The following is a 27,853-nucleotide window of genomic DNA, read 5'->3' on the forward strand; positions in this document are numbered from 1 at the left end:
AATGCTCATTTCATCTGATTATAAAATAAGGCATGCTGTGGAAGAATGTTTTCTAAGTATTCATGTTGAAAAATACCTTAATTGTCCTTAATCCAGCGATTAGGTATAAATCACTATTAAGTTGTCAAATTGGTTTCCTGTCTTTCTGAGCTAATAACTTTTATTATTTTGTTGGTATGAAATACATGTTTATTATAATAATCACAAAGATATAAAAGGTGAGAAGTAAGCTTCCTGTTATCCTGGTGATCTCACCAACTAGACATATGTACTGCTCGCAGTATTTTATTATTAGTATATGTTATAGTTTTAACATAAATATGATCAAGGTATAGCTGTTTTTGTGAAGTGCTTTTATGTGCTAGTCCATATTATTGGATATCACTTGATATAAATGCATACTGCAGATTGCACATTCAGTTTCTTACCCAGTCCACTATGTATTTCGATGCTGTGAGCAATGGAAAAATATCTTCACCATTTATTACTATTTTCTTTGCATTCATTCTTAGAAATTAAATCACTTTGTTAAGGCAGATTCACATTTTTAAGGCCCTTTAATCCATAGATCAAATTGTTCTCCAGAGAAGCAGTACCAATTTAAGAGGTGTCTTACAGACCTTTGTTGTCTTTGAGTGCCCTGTGCAAACGTCTTTTGTGAGTAGTCTTGGGTAAAGGAGAGTCAAGGTGCTTTTTATTACTCTACTTGTCTCTGTTTATCTTTGCAATATACTATAGAAACAGAGAACAATGAAATTTGAAAAGGAAAGATGAGTTTAAAACATGCTAATTAAAGAAGCTGGCTACTGATACTTTATATGTTAGATTTGTAAGATTTAGTCACATTGAAAAGAGAATGAAGTGGTATAAAATGACAAACTGATAAGGACAATGGTGAGGTTAAATTATTTAAGAAGAATATAGGATTTTCTTTTTATTTTCAAAAAATGATGCCAAAATTTTAGACATGTTTAATTGTAAATTCCAAAGTATTAAGATAATAGTGTCATATAGTTTACTCTGTTGGCAACAAAAATGTATTTGATAAGTGTCTTACCATCAAAAGATTTTTTTTTTTTGTTCTGTGCAAGAACCCTTTCTTTCTTGAGATACTTATGCATATTAATGACTGCCTTTCAGTTACTCGGAATGAAATTCAAAGACTTCTCTTTGCCATCCAACGTATTTAGAATTAAATTCTTTCATTATGTGTGGATGTAGGAAGGGATCAAACTTAACTATTTGGAAGAAAAGTAATAAGTTTGTTTTCAGGAACATATCAGATTGGGTAAACCATTTAAAATACTTCATGACCAAAAAAAAAATATTTAAAATAATAATGAGTATTCATCTATTTCAAGCTTCCAGGGGAAATAAATCTAACTAAAATTGGAATTTGATTGATTGGAAGACAGAGTTTGATTATCTTCACCAGCAACCCTGCTTCTCAATTCATGAGCTATGTCTAATTAAGGAACAGTGAGGAGTTAGTTCTGACTTCCCAGGGTTTTTACTGGGAATGCCAAGAAACTGACTGGAAAGGCAAGTCCTATTCACTTCATGTGAGGAATAAGTTTCACTGTAGATATGTGCTATGAATTGTGGAAAAATACATTTTTACCTTGAGAAAACTATCTTCCATATAAAATAAGCATTTAATTTATTTTCTGTGTGTCGTGGAGCTAGAAAGAATACCCCATAAGGCTAAAATCCACAAGGAAAAGAAAAATTAGGCATGTATGATGCATGGCCATGAGACACATAGTAGAGTCCAATCATCATCAATTTAATAAATACCATGACCTTTTGTAGCTTTGAGAATTTTAGAGTTACATTCCCACATTAATACATTAAAAGTAACTCATTACCCTTTGAAATAAAGGCCTATAATATATTATTTTAGCTTCGTTCATTTTATATCTCAGAAATAATATTGCTATGGTGTTAAATTAGTTGTAAAAGGAATTTTTAAAAGCTGTAATATAATGGTGCATTATCAGTAATTCTTAGTTTAATCATTGCAATATTTCAGTTGTATACCTTAGTCTGTATGAACTTAAACCAAAATTGCTTTTTAGCTCTAGAGTCATAAATAGTTCTCTATAAAACCAACCTAGAAAAATATTACTGTTTGTTTAATTCTTTTTAAAGTAAACTTTAAATGATTACTTTATAATCATTCAAAATATTTTTCAGAAAAAAAACATGATGGATTTGTAATTTAAATTACTGCATTCAAAGTTTTGAAAAAAAATCTTAAGATATTTGCAAAGCAGTTATTGAGAATGCACATTTTATAAATTACATCAGAAGAAGTAATATTCTTGCTCTAAATATTTGAATTATCGATTGGAACAAGACTTCTGATTAATTTTTGGTTATGTAATTAATGTATTTTTTCCTAAATATACCCTGCTCTGAAAAACAAATAAACAGAACTATTAAAAATGGAAATGGAATTTTAAAATAATATTCAAATAGCTCTCTTCTGACATACTTTAAACTGAGATGTTTCAAAACTAGGAGAGTTAAGATTCTCATTTCCAGCTTCTTTCCTTCCAAGGATCCTCTTAGATTGAAAACAATAATACATACACATGTAATAAAGTTTTATATGTACTATGTATTCATATAAACATATGAATTATAAAATACATATTATACACATATAATATATTTAAATACATGAATATATATATTAGGTATACTTACATCTCTATGATATGATCAATTTTGGTCAACATAAAACATAAATATAATTTTTTTTGGTGGTGCTAGAGATTGAATTCAAGGCCTTGTGCATGTGAGTTAAGCCCTTTACCAACTGAGCTATATTCCCAGCACCCACAAATTCAATTTTTAAAGATCTTCTTGATTCTCTAAATATTGTTTTTGTTTTGGGGTACTGGGTACTGAACTCAGGGCCACTTGGCCACTGAGCCGTATCCCCAGCCCTATTTTGAATTTTATTTAGAGATAGGGTCTCAGTGAATTGCTTAGCTTCTCACCATTGCTGAGGCTGGCTTTGAACTCTCCATCCTCCTGCCTCAGCCTCCTGAGCCATTGGGACTACAGGCTTGTGCCACAGTGCCAGGCCCTTGATTCTCTAAATTTTAATTTATGTTCTTACTAAAAACTCTTTCTTGTTCTATTTTATAATTACAGAATTTGTCCTCATATCTTCTTCTTTTACTCTTTTAATCTTTCCCTGAATTATGATGATTTAAGAATAGCTGTACTAAATTTTTAATCATTCATATATTAATTTATTCATTTGACTGAATCCTTTCTGAGTGCCACATATGAATGTAGGCACCAAGGGTTAAATATTTTAAAAAACAAGATCCACCTGGATATGATGGCATACCTGTAATCCCAGTGACTGAGCAGACTGATGTGGGAGGATCACAGTGGAGGTCAGCCTTGGCAACTGAAAATAAAAATAAAAAATTAGAAGGAATGGGAATATAGCTCAGTAGTACAGTACCCCTGGGTTCAGTCCCCAGGACCAAAAACACAAAAGTGAAAAAACAAAGTCTTGTGTACATGAAACTTAAAGTCTAGTTCTAGTTGCCATTCTTAGTTCACACACTAATGTCGTTGATCTTGAAGCAGACTTAGTTTAGAACATATTCATTCACCTTATGGTCATAAATCAACCGATGTGATTCTGCAATCAGTATTTGGGGTAAAAATGGGAGTTCATAAAACACTTGAATCTAATGTATGAAATATGATATGTCAAGAGCTTTGTAATGTTTTGAACATCCAATAAAAAAAAAGTCTACATTCTGAGACCACCTTATTTTTATGTGAACAATTACAGAATGTTAGAAAGAAGACCAAAAAAACCCCTGTAAATGTAAACGAATCATTTCATTCACTAGAGCTTATCAGCCTGCAGAGCCTAGGGACATGAGAAGAAACCTAATTAAGATTGACACAACCGACATCCTTATTTAAGTCAACATCCTAATTTCATTTGCTATAAAAAACCTATATAACAATGTATAAATATTTTTGAAAGTGACAGCTAAAAAAATAAATAAAAACTTCTGGAGAATTTTTATCACCTAGTGTGACCCAAAACTATACACAATTACACAGAGCTATTGTCAGACTTGCCAATATACATGAAGTGTCCTGGGACTATTCTACCCCAAATGATGTTTTATTTCTCTACTGTACATGGCTCCTTTACTATAAAGTGCAGTTTATTCATTCCTTATGTTGCAATTTTTAAATATTGTTTTTAGTTATATGGACATAATATCTTTATTTTGTTTATTTATTTTTATGTGGTGCTGAGGATCGAACCCAGTGCCTCACACGTGCAAGGCAAGTGCTCTACCACTGAGCCACAACCCTAGTCCTGATGTTGCAATTTTTAATGTTATAGTTCTGATTCCAGAATGTGTATTGCATTTGATTACATTTTAAGTTGGGTGGGAAATGTTCACGTTGATCACTAAAGTGATGTGATAAAGGTTTGTGTTCTGTCAGCTCAATGTGCATGGTGAAACCAGAAAGGGACTGAACCAAGTGTCTATGAGAATGTGACCAGGCTGTTGGACGCCTGTGGCTTAGTAGGCCAATCTATACAGTAAAAAGAATCACTAAGGGATGGTTTCCTATTCTTTAAAATAGGCAAAAATGTCTGCTTTTACTGCATCAAGCTTTTACTATAAGGATTGAACAAGGTAGTGGCACTGCTTTGCAACAATTATAAACAGCTCTAGAAACTGTAACTGATATTATTGCTGCTTTCTACTATTACCTGCTCATCAATGTTATTATAATTTTTATCCATGTATTTAAGAAAAGAAAGCATCTCATCAAGGTTTGAATTATACACTGAAGCTACTTCTTTGTTTTCAAAGTGCTACTTGCTTATTTTGTAGTATAATCAAATGATGAGATTTTCTTAATTACTGGTCACCCACCTCAAACAACAGGCACTGCAGTGGAGTCCCAATGACTAAAGGAATAATGAACCCAGCAGGGATAGAACCCCGCTAAGCTTTAGAGTAATATATCAGACATGACAGAGATTCTTTAATGAGATTCATAAATTACAACTGCTTCTAAACTAGGGACAAATATTTTTGTACTTCCTCTGTGGATGAACCCAAGACCAAGTCATTACTTGAGTTATCTGGTATATAGTGACATCGTGGGAAATTAACAAAGAAGTGGAGCCCTTCCCTTCAATAATACCAAGTGATTAAGAGAACCTAAAAAAAAAAAATCAATTGACTAATCAATAGTGTGTAACTGCTTGGAGCATTTTTTCCCCTATACAATCAGTCATTGAGTTGTTTAAACTAAATATCTCATTTCCCCAATTACTGAGCTGATTTACAAACATGGTCAAGAAAGTCAGAATCTAGTGGAGCAAGATTCCAGGACGTTTGTCACAGACAATTTTTAAATGATCAGCTCCTGCTACAAACTCGGAAGACTCTTAACATATCATGAGAGGTATTCTCCAAGTTTCCAGACATTGGTGGATTAAGATACTAACCCTGTATATTTGTTTGAGAATCAGAGTGGGAATTTGTTTGAATTCAGGAGTGATGGAGATCAACATCACTAAAGAGAACATCTATATACAGTCTAAATGTGCAGGTCTTTAAATTTTTGACTTTAACTTCAGCTATGGTGATCAGCATGCAGCAACCAAGAGTCTGAATTCAAAACAACAAAAGGTTATTCTAGCAACATGTAAAGAATCCCTGCCTGTATATTGCCAGCAACTCTAATATCGGAACAACTTCTAAACTTTTTTTTTTTTTTTCAAAAAGTTAAATGCCACGGTGGGGGAAAACACTAAGAGATAACTTTAAACAGAGGAAAAACTTTTTTTATTGATATGTTTTACTTTGCTGGCAGACCAGAGCAAAGGTTTTGTGAACATTTAAAAGATGAAAAAGGTGAAGAATCCCAGAAGCGGTTTATCTTGAAGCGAGATAACTCTAGTATTGATAAAGAAGACAATCAGGTTGGTTCTCAAGTTTGAGAGTGGCTGACGTTGTTGTTTTTGAAGGTGGGCTGACTGATGTTCTTGTCGTTCCTCTGTTGTCCCCTCCCCGCCTCCCAGCCCTCCCCTGCCTCTGATACTACTGCCCTCTCTCCAACCCCTGGCTTCCCCTTGCCTCCCCCTTTGGCATTCAATGGGTAGCCAAAAACTGTCTGGTTGCTTTAGCAATGGCTCTGTGTTGGGCTGCATGGGTGGTGCTTGGCGCAGTTCCTGCTGCATGTCTTGTGCGGGGGGGCGGGTCGGGGTGCCACAGGCTCCGAGCTGTGGGGAAAAGCTTTGTCAGTCGCATTTCCAGATGTCTGTGTAACTCTGGCAGTCGTTCCACTCCTTACAGCTTTGTCCTTCAGTTGTGCACAAATTGAGCTGGATTTTCAATACGGACCGATGATCAACCGGTGTAGCTGTAAAGAACAAACCTTGTTATGGTGAGGACAGGTGGATTTTGCAACTATCCTAAAATAAGACTTCACAGAAAAGACTATGAGTTCATGTTCTAGTCTCCCACCCCCTTCTCCTGCCCATGTTTTATGGTCCATGTAAACTGCTCGTTTGCATGAAGTGTAGCAGAACTTTATCCTTGTGTATTGTTTGTGACAAAACATTGTGTTGTTCTAGAGTAGCAATAATCATGGTACTTCCGACAAGGGTAAAGAGACTTTACGAAATCTTTTCTCTAAGTGGGGGGAGGATGTGGGATCCAGGGTGACTAGGAAGAACACTAAGTAAAACAAATTTTTAAATGATAACAAGCACAGTAGAAAGTCAGCTGAATGCCATTACAATTATACTTTGTGTCTCTGACAATCAAAATAGATTTTTTTTTTTTTGGAAATGACTTTGCTTTAGAATTTTTAAAGGTAAGACAATATGCATCTCACTCAAGTTATTTTAATTACTCTCCGTGAGTCACTGGAAGCCAGTGTGTGCATTTCTGACGCACTTTTTTGAAACCTGTTCATCATTTGTATCTCGTTTACTCCCACCACCACCACCGAGCTACACCGTGGCTCATGTTGCCCATGAGACATGTGCCTGCGTGGTGCACTTAGTGGGTGTCTGTCGCGTGGATGGGTGAATGCAGTCAGTGCAGAGCATTTGGTCAGGGATGGCGAAAATTAGGAAGGCAGTTGAGATGCAGGAACTGGTCAGATGAGAGAATGAAGAGCACTCCTCATGCTGGGTTCTTTGAATTGTTTTCTTCTATTGACCCTTATCCACAAACAGGTTTTGTTAGATTTAGTTTATAAGCCTGAGGTCCTTCTTCTTATATCAAGGGCAATTCACAGAATCAGTCATTGAGTGAATAAAAATGCAAATCAAGAGATTGTATCCATATCTTTCTTTCTGTCCCCCACTCTATTTGTTCACTTACATTTTGTCCAGTTCTGAACTTTTCAAAGCTATTTCTTCCTTCAGTCACCTTGAACTAGCCATTTCTTCTTCTTCTTCTTTTTTTTTTTTTTTTTTTTTTTTTTTTAGTTTTAAATAAGCATTTGGACTCCTTCTGAGGAGTCAGATAATCCAGGATAGCAAGGGAGACAGAATCCATCCCTGGTGAGCCACTACATACCTGCACTGGCTGAACACCCAAGGTACATTCAGGCGTGTACATTTTAGATGCACCTGTGCTACTTGCATCCAGCAAGGCAGCAACCAGGAGCAGCAGCAAACATTTGTAGTCATTGCATGCCACGCACACACATGATACATGTACCCCAAACAGCCTCTTTAGGGGCCAGAGGGAGTGAGACTTGTCATGCTCCATTTGTTTAAATGAACATTTATTATTCTTATCTGACAGTTGCTTAACTGCAGATTTCTAACAACTCAACTTGGATAACCGTCCTGATTTCTTTTTTCTGTTCAGCAAAACAGAATGCATCCATTTAGAGATGACAGACGAAGTAAATCAATTGAAGAGAGAGAAGAGGAATATCAGAGAGTGAGGGAGAGAATATTTGCACACGATGTGAGTAGTTGTTTTAATTGCCTCTTTAGTGTGGTCCTTCCATCAGCAGTAAGGCAGCCTCATTCCCCAGACAGTGAGCTGGCAGGAAGTAAGGAGACTGGAGCCAGGGAACAAATCGAATTGCAGCAAACCAGAGGTGTTTCTGGAAGAGGACCTTGGTTCAGGGAAGTGATGGAAAACTAGCCAAGGGTCTGGGTGTGTTCCTAGGGTATGACTGATAGGGGTAGAAAGGTTTAACATTAGTCAACAAAACAGACCTTCAGTACCAAGGAAGGATATCTGACTTGCAGCAGTACCTTTACATCCATATCAGGCAGCAGATCACCTGTTAGTGTATATTTTAGTACACCAACATTGTGCAGAGGAAAGAATCACAAAAAGCAGCCCATTGATCATATACACACATAGAACCATATAAATATCCAGAATATTTTCTCTGAGTCCTTAGAAAATATGGACACTTCATTTTCCTGAAGTTAGATAATCATATTCATCTTTTCTCCTTGATTTCAGATCCATTCAGGTCAGAGAATAGTCTGTCAAGGAAGTAATCATAAAACAATTTCTTTTGTTCCTAACAAAGAAAATGGGACAGGAATATTTTTTAGCCTTCACCCACTATGGCCAAGAGAAAATGCAATTAAATGAAATAAAAATAACAAGTAAACAAGAAAATGTTTGGTTTAAATGCAAGGACTTTAAAACGGCAAGTAGTCATTGTAGCTTTCCATTCCATGAAATCGCTTGGGGCCTCCTCAAACATTGTGGGTTCTTTCCTTTGCAGAAGGGAAGATGTGAGCTCCTTTGTAGTGCTCTCCATGGCCAAGGCTTTCAGCTTTGCCTCAGCAGGGGCAGTGTTTGACTCCTGCGACAATTTGCTCCTAGAGACCACACAGTCCAGCCTAGAGAGCTTGGCGTCAATGCTCAGCACAGAAGCAGGAAGGCTGTTGTCCTGGGTGGCTTCAGGCCAAGCCAGTGTCTGTGACCTTCTGCAAGTGCTGGTTTCTTCATCTAAGGCTGCAGGAGTGATTCAACCTCTTCCAACTGCACTTCTTTCACATTTGAACCAACCCCAACCTTCTAGAATATACTAAAATAGAATTTTGATGACGGGTGCCCTAGAACTCTGAAATTGGGAGAGTGTGAGAGTGAGATGGAACTCTCCATGGCTGGAGGTCCGGATGCAATTCTATAAGATTCTGCAGATGTAGGGGCTACTTAGGCTTTTGCTGTAGACATAATTTTTGGTGGCACAAAGCACAGATTGGCACACTGGGGTTTTCATTGCATTTGCTAGATACAAGAATGAAGTGATGAGAGGATCTAATTTTGTCACAATTGGGGAAGAATACCTACAGTAGGCTGGGTGGCAGCATGTTCATTCCTAAAGCCTTCACAGAATTTTTTTTTTTTTTTTGGCAGATAGTTCATTTTTCTTCTTCTGTTCTTACATGCACTATTGCTCTCATGCACACACATACACACTTTTTTTTTTTCTCATGTTTTGGTTCTGGAAAGTTAGGTGATTTGTGAACAAGTTGTTATATTGAGAAACAAATACCAACTGCAGACATAGTGCATAGCAGTATTACGTTTTTTTAAAAGTTGTATCACAGAGATAGGTGACAGAAAGTACTCTTGCAAATGACTGTCGGGCTGAGGATGATGCCTGTGCTGCCTTTCCTTAGTGATTCTCCGGTCCCCGAGCAGTCATGGTCATCTCAGGGAGCAGGAGTCTGCACAACCCCCTTTATGCTGACTTCCTTACCACCCTGCTAAAGAATTTAGCTGCTAGGGACCTATGATGGAGGTTAAACCATATCAGGCCATTTAAAGACTCCATGGCCACTTGCTCTATTTATTTATTTATATTGGCAAGCTGGTGATTGAACCCCATGTCTTCCGCATGACAGGCAAGCACTCTACCATTGAGATACACACCCAGCCCTATTAACATTTTTTAAAAAGTAAAAGAAGACTTAATTGTGAAAAAGCTCAAATTCCGAGCCAGGGCCTTAACCTTTTCATTGCACCACATTCTTTAGCAGCCTTCTTTCAAATGATATGACTTGTTCCCTCTGCAGACACAGAGATGTGAGCTGCTTTCCTAGGCTCTCTGGTGACCATTTCTTGCTTTAATAATTTAAATGGGGCACCGTCTCGTATCTGGCACTATTTTTAACCTGCCATCAAAGGATAGGACTTTAAAATTAGTATCCTATACCGAAAATACACTCCCAGAAGGGTTTCCAGAATCAAATGGAAGTTCCAATATCACTTATAAGATGTTATGTGCATGAACATGTGTGCATGTTTCCAAGGAGAAATTCCCTATCATTTATTAGATTCCTACCAGTTGTTATAAGCCTTAAAAGCCTAAAGACAATATGTACATTGTCTTTCTACCTGACCCTATAACTTGCTAGAAATACTTAGGTATACCACTAGGTCCTTAGTTATTTATTGCAGTATGACAAATTATCTGAAATTTTTGAAGTTTCAAACAAAAAAAAATGCTTATTTCCATTTCTGTGGGTCAGGAACCTGGAAGTGACTCAGTTGGGTAGTTCTAACTCAAAGTGTCTAGCTGGAGGCTGGGGCTGCTATCATCTTAAGGCTTTACTGAGTAACTGCCTGTGTCCATACTCATATACTCAAATGGTTATTGGCAGGCCTCCGTTCTTCCTTGGCAATAGCCTGGAGGTCTCAATTCTTTACTAGGTGGGTTCTTCCACAATCTGCTAGTGTCTTTGTGGATGATAACTAGCTTTCCCTGGAGAAAGTGATTCAAGAGAGAAACAGAGACATCCAAAGATGGAAGCCACAGTCTTATATAACCTAGTCTCGGCAATAATGTATGTTCTTTTCTGCCAGTCTATTGGACACATATACTAACCTCAGAACAGTGTTGGAAGTCCCACATAATGTCATGAATATTAAGAGGCAGGGAGTGTTGGGGTCGACTCTACACGAACAGAACAGTACTGTATCCTCTATGACACAGATTTTCAAGGACGTAGCATAGCAACATAAACTTTCTTGAATAACACATGTAATAACAGATCTCCCTCACCACTTATATCATGACAGCACATATTAGAGGTCTTTCATCTGTACATTTCTAGGTTCCCAAGTGATCACTGATCACAGCCCAAACTGTTGAGGCACAGAATTGTTCTTTCATAAGGTAATAAAGTAAGTTAGGTCAATTATAAAACAAATGCAAAGAATCCAGCATAAGGAAATTATATTATAGAAGTATAATCTTTTTCTTAGATCATCTTTAATTTAGTTTTCTCATAATTTAAAAATTGAGCCAACAAAATCAGCTTTCTTCGGTAATTACAAGTAGCAGAGTTAGTCAAAGCAGTTCAAATATTGAAAAAGCATACGTAAATTTTTTTTTGCTACTTGAAGCAACAATGAGATGAGAAATACTTTCTAGTATTTACAGTTGAACGAAAATCAAACTTATTTTAAAATTAGAGATGTTTTTGTGTATTTTCCATATGTATCTTGGTGTCTAAGGTGTGTGTGAGTGTGTGAAGAGTGTGAGGGTGTGTATGCACTTTTATATGCAGGCACATAATCAAAAATGCAAGTTGCTTTGGTGGTTTTTCTAGAAAAAAAAGTTCAAATACAGGTTGTTAATTTGAGTACCTTGAAATCAGATACATTTATTAACTATTTGAGAGCTAAATAGGTGTTCAAATTGCAGAAGAATTTAGCTCTCAAATAACAAATCAGCATGTGTTTATAGTCAGGAATATTTGGGATCCAACTCTTTTACTTTGGCAAGGATTTCAGCTTCTTTAATGGTTAATTTTGTATGATGTTGCTAAATTGGGGGAAATTTGGTTGAGAAAACAACACAATTGGGAAAGTTATGTTTTGCCTGGATGGTAATTGGCAAAAGGGTATCTGTGTATAAATTGGATATTAGGGAGGAGCTTGTCCAGGGTCTTCCCAGCACACACTGAGATCCCTCTTCAGGGAGAAGGATTCAAGGATACGTGATGCCACCAGAGGTGGAGGTGGGATGTGGGAGAGAACTCTGTAACCCATTAGGCAAAATCATTTTTCTCCTTTTTTGAAAAGGGAGCCTTTTATATCTGGGAATGCATATAAGTGACAGCTTTGAATGTTGCACTTAATTACTGTGACAATTTTATCCTTCTCTGCTATTGAATGTGCAAGTTACTAATATAATTTTTTTAAAAAGTTTTATTTTCATCAGCTATTGAATCACAGCTAATAACTACCTGTGTCTTATTTATGAAAATGTGGTAAAGAGGTGATGAGATGATTTATTAAGGACCTTTCCACAAAAAGTCAGAAAAATACTCTTGAGTTATGTTTTTTGGAGAGGTATCCTTGACTTGCTTTTTATCCAAAGAGTTTGAAAACCTTACTTTTTATTCAAAAAGTTTTGAGTTACTTCATTTCCTCCCAAATGCTATTAGATTCACAAATCTGAAGAGGTCGGTATGTTTTTGAAAATCTCCTTCTTCTGAGAAGTTGGATTTCCCGATAAGTCCAGTCCCATGCAAAATAGTATAAACTTAGTTGACCCCTTTCCAACTGATGTTGAGCTGAGAAGTAGCAGAGTATCGACCTTATAATGTGTACCTTGAAACAACCTCACTTTCTTTTATATACCATGACTTGACTCAAGTTGATAGGTAGCAAAACCAAACTAACAGAAATAAAGAGACTAGGGTATTTAATTTACCCTGAAAAGATCTTTATAGGAATAAAGTTGATGGCACATTATTTGTATTTTTCTCACTTTCTACGTATAAATGTCAAATTTCAAAAAGCTATTTTCTGAAAGTAGAGATTTTAATTGGCTCTTTTTGCTTTTTGATACGTTAAGGTTTTTGCACACCTGAGATTATGGATACCTTTCCAATACAGAAAGGTTGAAACAAATGATTCTAGAGATGTCTTCACTGAATGCTCACACCACTGAGCAAAACACCATGTCTGACTCCATCCCCCTCTGGCTTAGTGGAAGGAAATGATTTCTCCAGCAAATTGAAAAGAGAAACCAATATCCTGCTTGCCCCTTTGAGCGGCGGTTACATTAGCAACATCTTTTAGTTCAAGGCTCATTGAAAGGTCGTTAGTATTTCTTCAGTTTTATTTTATCTTAAAATAGACCAGCTATGTCTCCCATTTATGCCTTTAATGGTCACTTATTCATCATATAGAAAATATACACATAATATGGTGCTTGTATACTTATATTTAGAAATTTAATACTTTGAAAGTGGTCTTGTGTCCCAGCACCATAATTTTCCTAGACTCCTCTTATTCTGCTTGTTTAAGTTTAATCTGATTCACCATTCCCCAGCATGTAATTCTGACAGAATTCTATCTTCCCCACCTTGTATATTAACCACAAGATAAGAGAGAAATGAATTTTAGGCAAACAGATGCAAAAAAAAAAAAAAGTCATTGGTTTCCTATGTGCAAAACTAAGAAATATCAGATGGAGTTTGATAGGTTTTTTTTTGTTTGTTTGTTTGTTTTTTTTACTAATTAGGTTTGATTCATTAAACTTGTGTTCTATCCTCCTTACTTATTATGATAACAGATAGATGGCATTTCTTCAATTTTGAGAGACTAGTGGTTAATCGCTTTTTTTGTGAGAGTTTATAGTTGCCAGGTATGTTATTGCAGAATTGTGGCTTCACACTTCTCCCATTCTTAGGTGGATTCATCCAACTTTGCATGCTGTGCCTTGATTTGAGCCTGTTCCCCGGCTTCTGTTGGTGACCCTACCTCCACAGCTCCAGAAGAAACCACTCGCTGCTCTGACTCTGAAGGTGGTCATGGGTTTCTCCAGCAATTTCATTCACATTTCTCTTCTGACCATGAGGCTGAACGGGGCTCAATCTGTTGAAAACCTGGAGATATCCCCTGTGCTACATGAGAATCGTTGACTCAGTTCTAACACTAACCTATATTTTTTTTCCTTTTTTAATTTCTGTCTTTTGTACATATTTTTCTTAATCCTTTTCCCCTAGGAGGGGAAAGGTAATTTTAAAATCAAGAAAGGATTTGGGACCCCCTCAGCATATCCAGAACATCTGATACAATGCTTTTCTTTTATTTTTCAGTCAGTTTGCTCCCAGGAAAGCCTTTATGTGGAAAACAGGTAAAATGAAATTTTATTTTTTGTGTCGTTAGAAGAATAGTTTGTCATGTGTGTCCTGTATATTCCCATATACATACATATCCCATATATAATTGTGCTTGAATATATGTATAAATAAATACATATATCTGTGTGTGCACGCATATATATTCACACTTATGTTATTTAACATGTCTAAACCCACACATATATTCACTTATGTTATTTAGCATGTCTAAAGAGTATTTAATTTGGGGAAAAAGTTCTCTCAGTTACTTTCAAACAGAGGCTTAAACAGTTTCCTTATTTAGTCTCAATCCTGTGTCCTTCCCAAAGCGGAATTCCTGTTACCTTCCCCAGGCATTGAAAGGAGGAAATATTGAGTCTACACAGGAATTTGCAACTCCATTGGCTTACTAAGCAGGCTGCTTATAGGACTTTATTTGGTATTATTAGTCACTTCTGTCCTATAATTCTATAGCTATACAAAAAAATAATTGGAATGATATTACTTTAAGTTTCTCATTCTTAAATATCAGTTCATCTTCTTAAAGAGCTAACATGAAAACCTCATCTAGAGCTGGGTGTGGTGGTGCATACATATAATTCCAGCAGCTCAGAAGGCTGAGGCAGGAGGATTTGAAGTTCAAAGCCAGCCTCAGTGATTTAGCATGGCCTTAAGTAACTCAGTGAGACTGTGTCTCTATATTAAAAAAATTAAATACATAAATAAAAAGGCCTGTGGATGTGGCTCAGTGGTTAAACACCCATGGGTTCAAACCCTGGTACAAAGACAAAGGAATCAAGCAAGCAAGCAAGCAAGCAGAACTGTCTGGATGTAGCAGTTCACCTGTCTTGGAAGTTAGTAGAGGGAGGTAGTTGTGAATTTATAGTATATCTTCGGAATAAGACTAGACATTTTTCACACTTAACATATATCTTTCTAAAAGTACCTTTTTCAAATGGACCTAAATCAACATAGATATTAAAGTGTCCCCTTGATTTAATTGCAAATATTCAGGAGAAATTAAGGAATCCATATTAACAAGACTAATCACATTTAAGATGTATTAAAATCTACAACTTGATTTAGAAATATAGTATTCATAAATAAGTTGTTGGTGAATTTTATTTCAGGTATTGGCTTAATGACTGTTCCACTAAAATTGGTTAAGATGGGGACTAATTCAATGCCAGTACCAAGATAAATTAAAATTCGGCATTAGAGATAACTGATTGAAAAAAAAAAACCCACTATATGAGCACTTGGAAATCTTCACGTAACTGAAATCTTCACGTAATTTTCTTTTATCTTAAAAAGTATTATAAAATAAAGTCTATATGATCTCGTATTTAAAAAAAATTATGATTCATACAGAATTTGGCAAATTTTCCTATTTTTAGGGAAACTGAATCCAGGAGCATTAACATTTTGGTGATGATTCTGAAGCATTCCAAATTCTATGTCTATACCAAAAAAAAAATTAAGTATTAAGTAAGCATTTGCAATTTATTTGGGTGGGAAACCTTATTCCTTAGTCTTATAACCAGTAATTTCCCCTACCTTACAACTTAATTCTATTCACCAATTGGCTTCTATTCAACATGACAAGAATAGCTCACATATACACATTGCATATGTGAAGTCTTGATGGTTCTAGAATTGAGTGGTTTTCCTATAAAAAGAAATCTATTTCTAAAATTATTGCCTCTGGAATGTCAATATTTCATCATGCTCCCCAAATAAAAATAACTTAATATTACTTAAGAAAAAAAAACACTACTTATATGTTTTGTTAAATCTCTTATCATATTTATAGTGATTTCTTTCATTATCCTCACTCCTTCTGTTTCCTATATTTCCTCTCTCTTTCCCTTCTTTCTTTTCTGGCATCTGTGCCTTCTTCCTAGGGTAGGGGTCTTAATTCTGTCACACCGTCATTAATTTATTATGACCAAACTTAATGTCGCACAAATGAACATAGTGTGTGGGAATTTACCATAAAGGTGTGCTATAGCAGAGTACACACCCATTTAACATAAGGCATTTAGTATCCTTAGGTTTTATATCATAAAAACCATGTTTTTCATTTCCAGTAGGCTCTTGGAAGACAGTAACATATGCAATGAGACCTATAAGAAAAGACAGCTCTTTCGGTTGGTATGGTTTACTTTTTTAAACTGTGTTTTCAGATTATGTGGCAGAATCGATGTTCAATATAAGTGTATTAGTGTAAAATATTTCCGTTCATGAAATAAAACATGTTCCGTGCTCTCACTGCAGAGTTTGTTACCCAGCTAGTGTGGTATCGTATGGATCATGTGAGAGGTGGGACTGGAAATCCTACGTGGTTCTCCAAGGTTCTTCTGCTGATTTTGTGTGTTTCGGGACTCACTTTGGCAGCACACTTATTTAGCATTCCCAAACTCTTTCAGCAAATTATACCAAGTTAAAATTTCTCTGGCAGTTTGAAATCGAGTACATATTTCCAGTGCTGGAAAATACATCAGTGATAACTATTTGGTTAACTAATTTTTAGGTCTCTACTTTCCCTCCTAAGATTCAAATGTATTTTTAAGCACGAATTTTATTTCTAAAGGAGGCTATGGTGTTCCTTCCAATTATAGTTGAGCTACTTAAATTGAGATCTGTGTAGGATAATGGGAAAAGATTAAAAAAAATTATTTTAAAGTTCTGTGTTCAGATGAAAGCTCCATAAAAACAGAGGGACCACAACTATTTTTATTTTTAACCAACCTATCAAATATATTAACATATTTGTAAATAGTAGGATACCTCTCTGCTACAGGAAAGGCAAAAACAAAAAAAAAAAAAGTTTCCAATTAAGAAGAAAGAAAATACTAAGAAATATAGATAAATCGGGTGTTCAGAAATTATCTTGATGCCATTAAATCTGAATTTAGTGAAATCAGAACAATTGGTTCCTCTACACTAGGTCAGAAAAAGAATCCTGCATCTCTTTCTTGAAAACCCAGAGAAAAAATAAAATTTACCATTACCCTTATAATCACGCTATGATTTAATTTGTATAGGCTAATATAGATAAAACATGCATTTCACCCCCAAGAAGATGTTAGGTTTACACAGGCCCCAAACTTCCCCCTTTGAGGAGTTGCCCTATATTTAGGTCAGCCATCCTAAACATAGATTCCATCACCTACCAAAATGACCAAGGACAGAAACTCAGAAAGACAACTTAGCACAAAGCCACCTACACAGTTCTGAAGGCAATCCAGAGTGTACATCATCCATAACTTGGGCAAAAAAAAATTACAATGTTCAGAAATGTAAGAAAATGGACACATCAGTTGTTAATCGGCACAGAATGATTTTAGAGTATGTGCTTTGTGTCTCTCTTAGGTTTAAATTCTAGTTGCCTATGAAAGGGCCACCTCCAATGACTGGATATTCTATTCCTACTGTTTTCCTGGATTCTAGTTAGAGGGGTCCAGCACTGAATTTAAGAGGGAAAGGGAAACACCTGTCAGACATGTTTTTCTATAAAGTCTATGATTTCACACTCTGACAGATATGAAATTCAATTCTGGGCATCACCCTGTCATTGTTGGGCTAAATAATCAATGAATAGAGCAGTACAAAATATGTTTCAGTGTGTGAATACCTACAACCATAAAATAGATTCACATGCTATTTTGAATCTCATTAATGCTAACTCCTGGAAGTAGCAACTTATTTTTATAATGCACAGATCTTGGCTTGGGATGATGAGTTGAGTCAGTAATCAAAGTAATAAAGCTAAGAAAATCTCAGTTTGTCTTACTGACCAAGTGATGAGGCCAGTTTAGAAGACCTCACTTCTCTCTAGAAATAGCTCTACCAGGTGGAAGGGTGTAGAGTACAAGGCAGGACCAATTTGCATCCAGAGAGAGTGGTGCTTACCTCCTTTGCAAAGAAATTTCAGCTATGCTGACATATAGAAGTCTGGATTCCTCACATGGATGTGCACAGGTCATGGGGAGAGGCATTTTGAAGCAGAAATAGTGATGGGAACAAGGGTTCACTACTCATTTCTTCTGATGTATCCTACATACTGAGGTTAGGGGCCATCCTACATGCAAGCCAGTGTTTTTCTATAATAAATATTCCAGATTAACTACAAATGAGATTATTCTCATATACCTGGTGAATTCATAATTGCTAAGTAATGATTTAGCCAGACCTTGTCAAAGAAGGGGCAACATAATCAGAATTACACAGGAGAAGAATGACATTGAATTTGGACATGGAAAGAAAAACTACCAAGAATGGAGCATCAAGTTCTTGAAAGGGCAGTTTTTCTATATCCTATTCTCCCATGGCTTTCTTATATTTTGAAGGAATGTAAGAACTAAAATTACCTGGCCATTGCTGAGGGTACTTCCTCCTGGAGCCTGGTCTTTTTCAGATGGTTCTTATTTCTAAACCAAGGACCTGAGGTTCTGAGAACAGAGAATGTAAGGAAACATTGATAGGGAGGGGGGCAGGTGGCAGGGCATGGAGTGTTTTCATCCAGTGTTCTCTTTGAAAATGTTTTTTTTTTTTTGTTTTGTGAGTTTTCTGTTTCACTTTCTCCCCTTGCTTGATGAAATTCCTGTCACAGATTAGCTATTTCATTTTTATTATCTCTTGGATCTATTTGAAGCAAAACCTAAATTTCTGTGCACCTTGTGCAGAGTGTAGTTGGTGAGTGTTTAAATGAGCTATGCATACCTCTAGTATATCTCAATAGCAATAGAATTATTGTCTTTAAAAGAATATTTTTAACAAAGCTCCTGGGTCACAGTTATGAGACTGGATTCAGGACTTGAACATGTCACATTTTATACTGATATAAAATTAAGGGCCATATTTATTGCCCATGATATATGTCCCCTTTCACTTCTTTATAATCTACAAGAATCTTAGGATATTTTATCGATGGCTTATTTCCATCTTCAGAAAAAGTGTCAGAAGTATTAACGAAGTTACTTTTCGAGCACATTGGAAACCAATGAAAATGCAATTGTTTTTTTTTTATCAAGTTTCTTAATAGAACACATGCAGCTTTGCATACTCTTTAAATGACTCTGGAGGCTTCAAAATTCACTTCTGGTTATTGGATTACTTCTAGTGCATTCACTGTATTTGAATTTTGAGCAAGTATGATCTTTCACTTCAAGATATTTCTGGTATTTCCACTGACCCCTCTGGAAAGCTTCTTGTCAGTGTATGGCGTATAGTGTTGACACTGTTGTTTTCACAGGCTTTTCTGTATGAAAAGGATTAAAAGGCTATTTCCTCTACCATGAAGGTTAAACTCATCAGGTGTAATTCTTACCAGGGGTTAGCAATTTCTGTGACTTCTGTGCTGTCTGTCATATCCTTTGTGAGTTCAGATACGTATCATAAAGTTGTAAAACAGACTAATAAGTAGCTTTTCTGGACCTGTATGGATTTTCCAAGCTAATTATTCGCTGCTGAAGAAACAGCAAAAAAAAAGAATACCCTTCTTTCGTGGGAATTCCTTTTAGAATCATTTAAAATTATAGTTACCTCTGAACACGAATTCATTGTTGGATTGGCTCACGAGAACTTATCCCCCTATCCTCTCTGCAAGAGAAGCTAACAATTATATTCTATGCCATGTTTTTCTAGTTACTTCTTCTTCCCTGGCAGAAGGATCATGTGACATTCCTAGGTTTGGTTTTTCTGTTTGTGACATGTGTGTCATATGTGATGTGTTATCTGTCTATACATCATCAAGGTGCTTGTAGCAGTGTTTGGGGGAGCCAGTGGCTTAATTAAAGGGTTAACAAGAAGGGTCTTGCATAGATGACTCTTCCAAGAAAGGCCCCATCTATGCCCACCCACCCCATTCGTGCACCGTAACTCTGTTCCTGTGCGTCTTTCTGATGGCCATGCTCCAGGGGCAACAGAGATAGCTCAGGGAGAACATCTGGGAGTCGGCAGAGCAGCTCGGAGAATGAACTCAAGTGGTCGGACCACCAGAGGGCCTGGAGCAGCACAGATTCCGACAGCTCCAACCGCAATCTGAAGCCCACTATGACCAAGACGGCGAGTTTTGGGGGCATCACGGTGCTGACCAGGGGTGACAGCACGTCCAGTACCAGAAGTTCTGGGAAGCTGTCCAAAACAGGTAGTTAGTACTGAATGGGTTTATGTCCTCTGGTGTTTTGGGATTCTACCTAACCCTTCCTGTCACCATTCTGTCTTTGAATTAACTAATAACAATGACATTGATTACATCACATGCTAGGCAATTAGAAGGTACGGTTTTAATAGGCTACCCTCGCTTGCTGTGCACCTAAGTCAAGTTCTTGAACTCTTTAATCTTCAGTTTCCTTATCTATAAAATGTAGGTTATCATAGAATATTACTTGAACCCACATCAGTAGGCTTCAAATTTACTTCATTTACATTCAGTTACTTACTTAAGTTTTCCCAGTAAACTTAACTGAAGTTGAAATTAGATAACTTTCATAAAAATGATTACCATGGCACTTACACATAGCAACTATTTAACTAAAGTTAGCTATTGTTTTTCAATTGAATACTAAGACTTATTCCTTGCAGCTACCCATATTAAAATATTTGTAGATTTGATTCTTGCATTAACATACTGTCAGTATGATTCTGAGTAAGTCACTTGCCTCTGTCTGCCTGTTTCCTCATTTGAGATATGGAAATAATAGTATCAATGTTGTAAGGTTATCAAGACTAAAAGCATAAAGATTTTCAAAGCCAAATAAATAATAAATAAATAATTTTACATAGTTAGATGGATATAGATATATACATGTAGATATATTGATATAGATAGATAAAGTGATGTATATATATATATATATATATATATATATATATATATCACTTTTAGTTTTTATTTTTTTAGTTTTAGTTTTTATTCATTTATTTATTTTGTGTGTGTGTGGGGGGGGTACTTGGGATTGAATCTGGGACCTCACAAATGCTAAATCAGTGCCCTACACTGAGCTACATTCCCAGCTCTGTCTTTTCTTTTCTCTCTCTCTTTTTTTTTTTTCTTTTTTTTTGAGAGGGTCTCACTAAGGTGCCCAGGCTGGCCTCACACTTGTGGTCCTTCTGCCTCCATCTTCTGAGTGGTTGGACTTAGAGGCATACACCACTGCCCTGGGCAATAGTGATACTTTGAGTTAGGTATATCATTCAAGTTAACATGGACAGTCTTTAGGAGGTGAGTGATGATGGGAGATCCAGGAGAACCAGGATCAAGAACTATTTGACCCAGTTTTAAATTGATGGAAGCATGACACTTGGTTTTGCCTTTGAAAAGCAGACTCCCTGACTATTACTAGGGGCGGGAGTTGAGAACTGAGAAAAAGCAGACTCCCCAACTATTACTAGGGGCACGAGCTGAGAACTGTGATTCAATGATCTGCCCTAAGTGTTAGGATATGCTGGGGGAACATTCCTGGGCTTCGGGTTGCAGGTGAGTGGAAACTTGGGCAGGGATGGTAATGATGAATGGAGACCCCAGTTGGAGTGTATAGACATGGGCTGCCCTGCATTGGGAATCCTTTCCCTGCCATACTTTGCACTTGGGCTAGGGCAGGTGAGGAAGGGATTCTGCAAAATCCCTTCATTACACTGATGGTTTAACATGATTATTTTGTTGACATATTCCTCCCACAAAATTATCCTATGTTTTCCCACATAAGAAGAAAATGAATAGCGTTCATACAATTAACAGTCACTACAATATACTTAGGTGGTGCTTCTTAGAAAGATCCAGGGGACTCATGCTCTCTTCCTGTGAATTCCGTTCACCAGTTGTTGAGTTCTTGATTTCTTACTCTAATTAATTGTTCTCGTATCTCACTACTACAGCAGCTCAAGTCAAGAAAATCCACTGTGGTGCTCTTGAGCTCTCATAAACTAAGAAAGGTTAAATACTTTTAAACCTTAAAATGCAGAAACCAAGTATCTTAAATAGTGCACTTAAAAATTCCAGTTCACCAAAAGAGCTCTTAAGATTTTAAAATTAATCATCATTTTCCATGCACCAACCCCCAATCACACATCCCTAGCAAAGCTCTTTGGAAACATTTAATACACTTGAAGAATGCTAAAATGCCATGTTCTTTGAAGAATGATTAGAGATTGTAAGTGCTCAATATATATATATATATATATATATATATATATATATATATATATTTTCCCCTTTTAATTTAAGTGTCTCCATTTGAAAGCTTGTCAAGGTGTAGGCATGGAAAGGGGGAAAAATTTTTTTTAAAGAAGCTCAAGATAGGATGTCAAAACAAACTTACAATTTCCCAAGATGGTTTTATGAAGTAAAGCTGTCAGTTTTGCTGTCACGGAGCTTCAGATCAGTACAAGTTTCTTTTCTTTCTTCTTCTTCTTTTTTTTTTTTTTTCCTTTTACTTCATTGTTCAGGTAGAATTGCAAACTTTTTAAAAAACTTTCAGAGACTGAGTCTAGAGTATGACATTTAAGTTACTCTTCCCCTCTTTTAATTACATGGGTTTCAGCTTTAAGTAGGTAATAATGAGACTCTTTTTCCATGCCAGAAGCATGCTTTCCTACATTTTAGTTGAAAGCATCTTACTGAGGACTGAAAGTACAAGCACATCCACATGTCTGGCATGCATCTGTGGGGGTCATGTTGCCATTACATTGTCCTTATGAAGAGCACTTGAATGATGTTTGTATTGCAACCTCACTTTTTCTTGGTAATGGCAATATAGTTGAGAAATAGGACTGAATTGATTTCTTCTTATATTGGTCAAACACTACTGTTTTATTATCATCCACCATTTCACTCCGGAACAGGGGTTCTCCACTTTAGCTGCACCTGAATCAGCTGAAGGACTTGTTAAATCACAGACTGTAGGTCCTGCCCCAGAGATTCTGAGGCAGCAGATGAGGAGTGGGGCCCAGAAATGTGCATGTCTAACTTTCCAGATAATAGACGCTGCTCTTTGTTGAGCAGCCACACTTTGCAAATAGCTTTTGTAGAGATACAAGATGTCCTTTGGCTTTAATAATTTTAGGTGTCATGGCCAGTGGTTTTCCAGATGCTCTGGCGTCCTCCCTGTTTTCACATTCCTTGTCTACATACTGTTTTTGCATAGAGTATGGGTGCCTAATCCTTTCCCTACTTCCTCTTCTTGTTCATCTTTCTTGCTATTGCTAATGCATCCTAATATTATGCTAATATGTACTATGCTGGTAGACTTTCTTTCTGCTGTCATTTTGGAAACCATGGGTTCTTCTACTGACTGTGTCCACACCCTCCCTGCCCTGATCTGGAAATATTTTCTTGAATTATTAATTCAGAAAAAAAAAAAAGAACCTTTGTGGTTTGGGATCCTTGTTAAAGAAAATTAGTTCTGCATGGGTTAAATAAGCAACGGAAACTTTGTTGATGGCTCTTACAATAAGGGTTAAGGCAGTCCCCATAGGGGAGACCGAAATAGCTCCACTGAAATCAAAGTGGGAGAGATTTTAAGCGTTGGGATGAGCATGGGCAAGTTAGAGAGGAGAGATTTATGTATTAAAGGCACAAAAAATACTTTAACAAAGGTGAGGTGAGGGGCTTCTGGTTGAAAGGAACCTGCCTCGGTTTGGGACAAGTAAGGGAAACTTGAAGCCACCTTCTTTTTCACTATCCCTCTTGTATTTAGTATAGGGCTTGCATTTCACAGAAAAGTATTCTGAGGCCTAAGGAGGAATCATTTCCCGAAGAAGACTAAGCTAGAAAGAAGCAGACAAGAAACTAAACCCAGGACCCCGCCCTCTACACTGCTCCCCTCCTCATCTCCCAACCCTCCACCCTGTCCCATGGCATCAGCTCCTGCTGCTGCTTCCAACCCAGTCCTCCTGTTGGTTTGTATTTTTTCTTTGCCTTGTGATCTCTTTTCTCCTCTGTTTCCATTTCCCCTTTTTCTTCTGTTTCTCTTGAGAGTTCATCTGAGTCACCTAGCCACTCTGATGTATTCTCCCTTTCCCTATCCTAAACTGCCCTAACATAGAATTTATTTATTTATTTATTTATTCATTCATTCTAATCAGTTATACATGACAGCAAAATGCGCCTTGATTCATTGTAGAAATGGAGCACAATTTTTTATTTCTCTGGTTGTACCCAAAGTAGGGTCACACCATTCGTGCAATTATACATGTACCTAGGATAATGATGTCCATCTCCCATTCTACTATCTTTCTTACCCCCATGCTCCCTCCCCTTCTCCCCTGTGCCCCAACCAAAGTTCCTCCACTCATCCCACGCCCAAATCCAAAGAGTGAGTTCACCAGCAACGTATGAGTGTGTGCCCCCTACTCACCCTCCTCACCCCTGCTTCCATATTCTAGATTAGCATCCACTTATCAGAGACAACATTTACCTTTGTTTTTTGGGGATTAGCTTACTTCACTTAGCATGATATTCTCTAAATCAGTCCATTTACCTGCAAATGCCATGATTTTATTCTCTTTCATTGCTGAGTAATATACAGTAGTGTATATATACCACAGTTTCTTTATCCATTCATCTATTGAAGGGCATCTAGGTTGGTTCCACAGTTTGGCTATTGTGAACTGAGCTACTATGAACATTGACGTGGCTGCATCACTGCAGTATGCTGTTTGTAAGTCCTGGAATAGCTGGGTCAAATGGTGGTTCCATTCCAAATTTTCTAAGGAATCTCCATACTGCTTTCCAGATTGGCTGTACCAATTTGCAGTCCCACCAGCAATGTATGAGCATGCCTTTCCCCCACATCCTTGCCAACACTTATTTTTGTTTGTATTATTGATAACTGCCATTCTGACTAGAGTGAGATGAAATCTTAAGAGTAGTTTTGATTTGCATTTCTTTAATTACTTGAGATGTTGAACATTTTTTCATACATTTGTTGATCGATTGTATATTGTCTTCTGAGAAGTGTCTGTTCAAGCTCCTTAGCCCATTTATTGATTAGGTTGTTTGGTTTTTTGGTTGTTTTTTTTTTTTTTGGTGTTAAGTTTTTTTGAGTTCTTTATATATCCTGGAAAATTGGTGCTCTGTCTGATGCAGAACATCAAATTTCTGTGTCTGGAAGTACTTGGCACCGGCTTGGTCAGGACCCTGGCTCTCACATAAGTGACATGATGGTGAACTAATAACCTAGAGACTTAGAACTTGGTCCATGTAGTCAAGTTGCCGAGGTTTGAACTGAGACTCCACTACACACTATGTGAGCCTTGGAAAATGCATTTAGCCTGCCTGGGGATCAGCTCTCATTTTCAAAATGAGGTTGCTGTCAAAATTAAACTAGACAGTCATAAGGAGTGATTAGCACCCTGTTTGTTGCATGTACCATTTAAATACTGACATACCATTTATATACTGACCAAGGCCATCATTAAGCCTCTGAACAAGGGAAAACTGGAACACTTTCAACTTGCAGCAACCAAAATCCTAAAATTTTTAAATATCAATTCCAATTGATTTTAACCATTTGAATACATCTAATCTTTGCATTTTATTATTATTGTTAATAAATCCAGCATTAAAGCTGGGCTGACTTTGAGTAGACTTCAGCTCTACAGATCCTAGCTGATAAGATGCTTACAAGGCAGACACAGATGGTTATGCAGCAAACTGAAAAACCAGTTAAAAAGCCTTAGCTTCATGTTTATTGCTGAGCTTCCCTCTGAGGATCTTTGGTTTTTATGTCTAGATTTCAGTGTTGACAACTTAATTCAACTTTAATCTTCTTCTTTCTTTCCACCTACAACGTCAAATCATTTGAATTGTTTCCTGCTCTTTTCTATTGATGCTGTTACTTTTCCCCCAAGTGATAGAGGAAAATATTGTCATTATTGGTTAATGGTCATTTTTCTGAAGCCAAAATGAACTTACTCTTTGGATTTGGCTTTGGTTGTTCATTTTCTGTATGCATCTTCCCCCAACACATACCCAAGCCAGCCCTAGCCCACACCTCAACTCAGATTTTGAAAGTGCATCCTTGGCCCTAGCTCCTCTCCTCTCGCTGTCTAAGTCCTCAGCCTGGAGATAAGTGAAATCAATGTTACATGACTTTAAGCATCTGGGTGCAGGGTGTTGTTGTATTAATTCATAGTGCGTCTATAAACAAACACGACAATCTGCATTGAGACTGTGACCCCCGAATCATAATTTCAGAGCTATGTTCTCAAAACTATGCTTAGCAGTTTCAATATTATTTTACATCCTTTCTTTTTCTCCCCATATATTATTCAGAACCTCATGAGCATTTTAAACCACTCAGAGGTAGCATCCTGAATTAACCTAAAGCTTTATCACTATTAATAACCAAGTCATGGGAAAAGCAGAGAAGATGCCCAGCTGAGGACACTTGTGATTTCCCATGTTACACACCTTGCACACTTTGGGGAGGCAGTGAAGAGTCATCATGAAAGGTGAGGCTGTCTTCCTAGATCAAATCCCAGCTCTGACATTATCTAGCTCCATGAGCTGACTTAGGTTATCAACTTCTCTGTGTTCACTTTCCCTATCTATACAGGTACTAGTAGTAGTAATTATTATTAAAATGTTTATCCAGGTGCTTACACATACTAAGTGCTTGATAAATACTACTGTTTTCCTTCTTGAAAGTTGCCTGACTTTTCAATTGCCCCTCTTCTCTGCAATTTCATGTCATAGTCCTATCCACTTTTCACTTATTTTAGAAAGTCTCCAGTTAAGCTAAGAGGGTATTTTCAGAATCTTGAAAAGAATGATAACTATTGCTTGTATTTTTTGATCTTTTATGACACAGAGGAATATATTTTGAATGACACAAATCAATAGTTGTGGGATGATTTAATAAATGTTTTTACTACATTTTGCAAACCATGTTATCATCCAAATCACCTATTAGCTTGAATTTACAATAATGGGAATTTAGTTTGGTGTAACTTCTCTCTAATGCTCTGGTTAATACTTAGTACCCAGAACAGCTATGTTTGATGCTGCTGGAGCTGTTTGGCTTTTGCTGCATTGAAAGGCAGAGAGTGTCCAGTAGACCTGGGATATGACAGATGTTTTCTTTTTTTGTTTACAGTGGAGGGAGACACTATATGATTAGGGATCATTTCTACTTGGTGGATTCTACATGTTGTCCCAGTTGTCTTCATATTTTGGAAACACATAAACATCCCCTATATTTTTACTCTTCTGAGAATTGAGAATTGAGAATACTCAATTCCAACTGAATGATGCTTGATCATTATGAAGGCCAAGGTGTCCTTAGTCCAGCCATTGACTACGTTAATAAGAGTTCTTCAAATATGTGGAATACAGTACAAAATTTAAGCACTTAAATATGTCTTGTTAACACTAATAATAATGCCCACCATCTGTTTATACCAAGCCCAGTATTTGGTTTCTCCCATTTTTTTTAACTTAAATCCTTAAATTCTATGTTGTTCTATCATTCTACAAAAGAAAATTAATTTTCAGTAGTTTAAAAGTTTCCCCTGGTCAGCTGGTTAGAAAGAGTCAGCATCCTGATTTATCCATGCCTCCCTGACACTTTCAGTCCTGTACATATTCTCCTAAACCATTCCATTCCTTGAAAAAAAAAGATGCTATTTGCTTTTTAGATTTGTTCATTCTTTCGTGCTATGCTCCCAAGAGGAATGATCTAGTTTTTC

The 27,853-nt window shown here is 36.8% G+C and overlaps 1 protein-coding gene across 18 annotated transcripts in view; it reads left to right on the plus strand.

Annotated features, from left to right (window-relative positions):
• The window catches only part of Arpp21 (cAMP regulated phosphoprotein 21), a 148,242-nt gene that overhangs the window by 64,740 nt on the left and 55,649 nt on the right, over positions 1-27,853 (plus strand). For 10 of the 18 annotated variants that reach the window (XM_026405624.2, XM_026405601.2, XM_026405636.2 and 7 more), the window contains 5 exons: positions 5,893-6,001; positions 7,908-8,009; positions 14,135-14,172; positions 16,249-16,308; positions 20,080-20,312. In XM_026405624.2, the coding sequence (XP_026261409.1) occupies positions 5,893-6,001; positions 7,908-8,009; positions 14,135-14,172; positions 16,249-16,308; positions 20,080-20,312 (542 nt within the window). The remainder of the gene's footprint in view (positions 1-5,892; positions 6,002-7,907; positions 8,010-14,134; positions 14,173-16,248; positions 16,309-20,079; positions 20,313-27,853) is intronic. The other 8 variants (XM_026405664.2, XM_026405724.2, XM_026405672.2 and 5 more) reach the window with 7 other exon arrangements.

This window comes from Urocitellus parryii, chromosome 3 (genome assembly GCF_045843805.1).
Source record: "Urocitellus parryii isolate mUroPar1 chromosome 3, mUroPar1.hap1, whole genome shotgun sequence".
NCBI classification, from domain to species: Eukaryota; Metazoa; Chordata; class Mammalia; order Rodentia; family Sciuridae; genus Urocitellus; species Urocitellus parryii.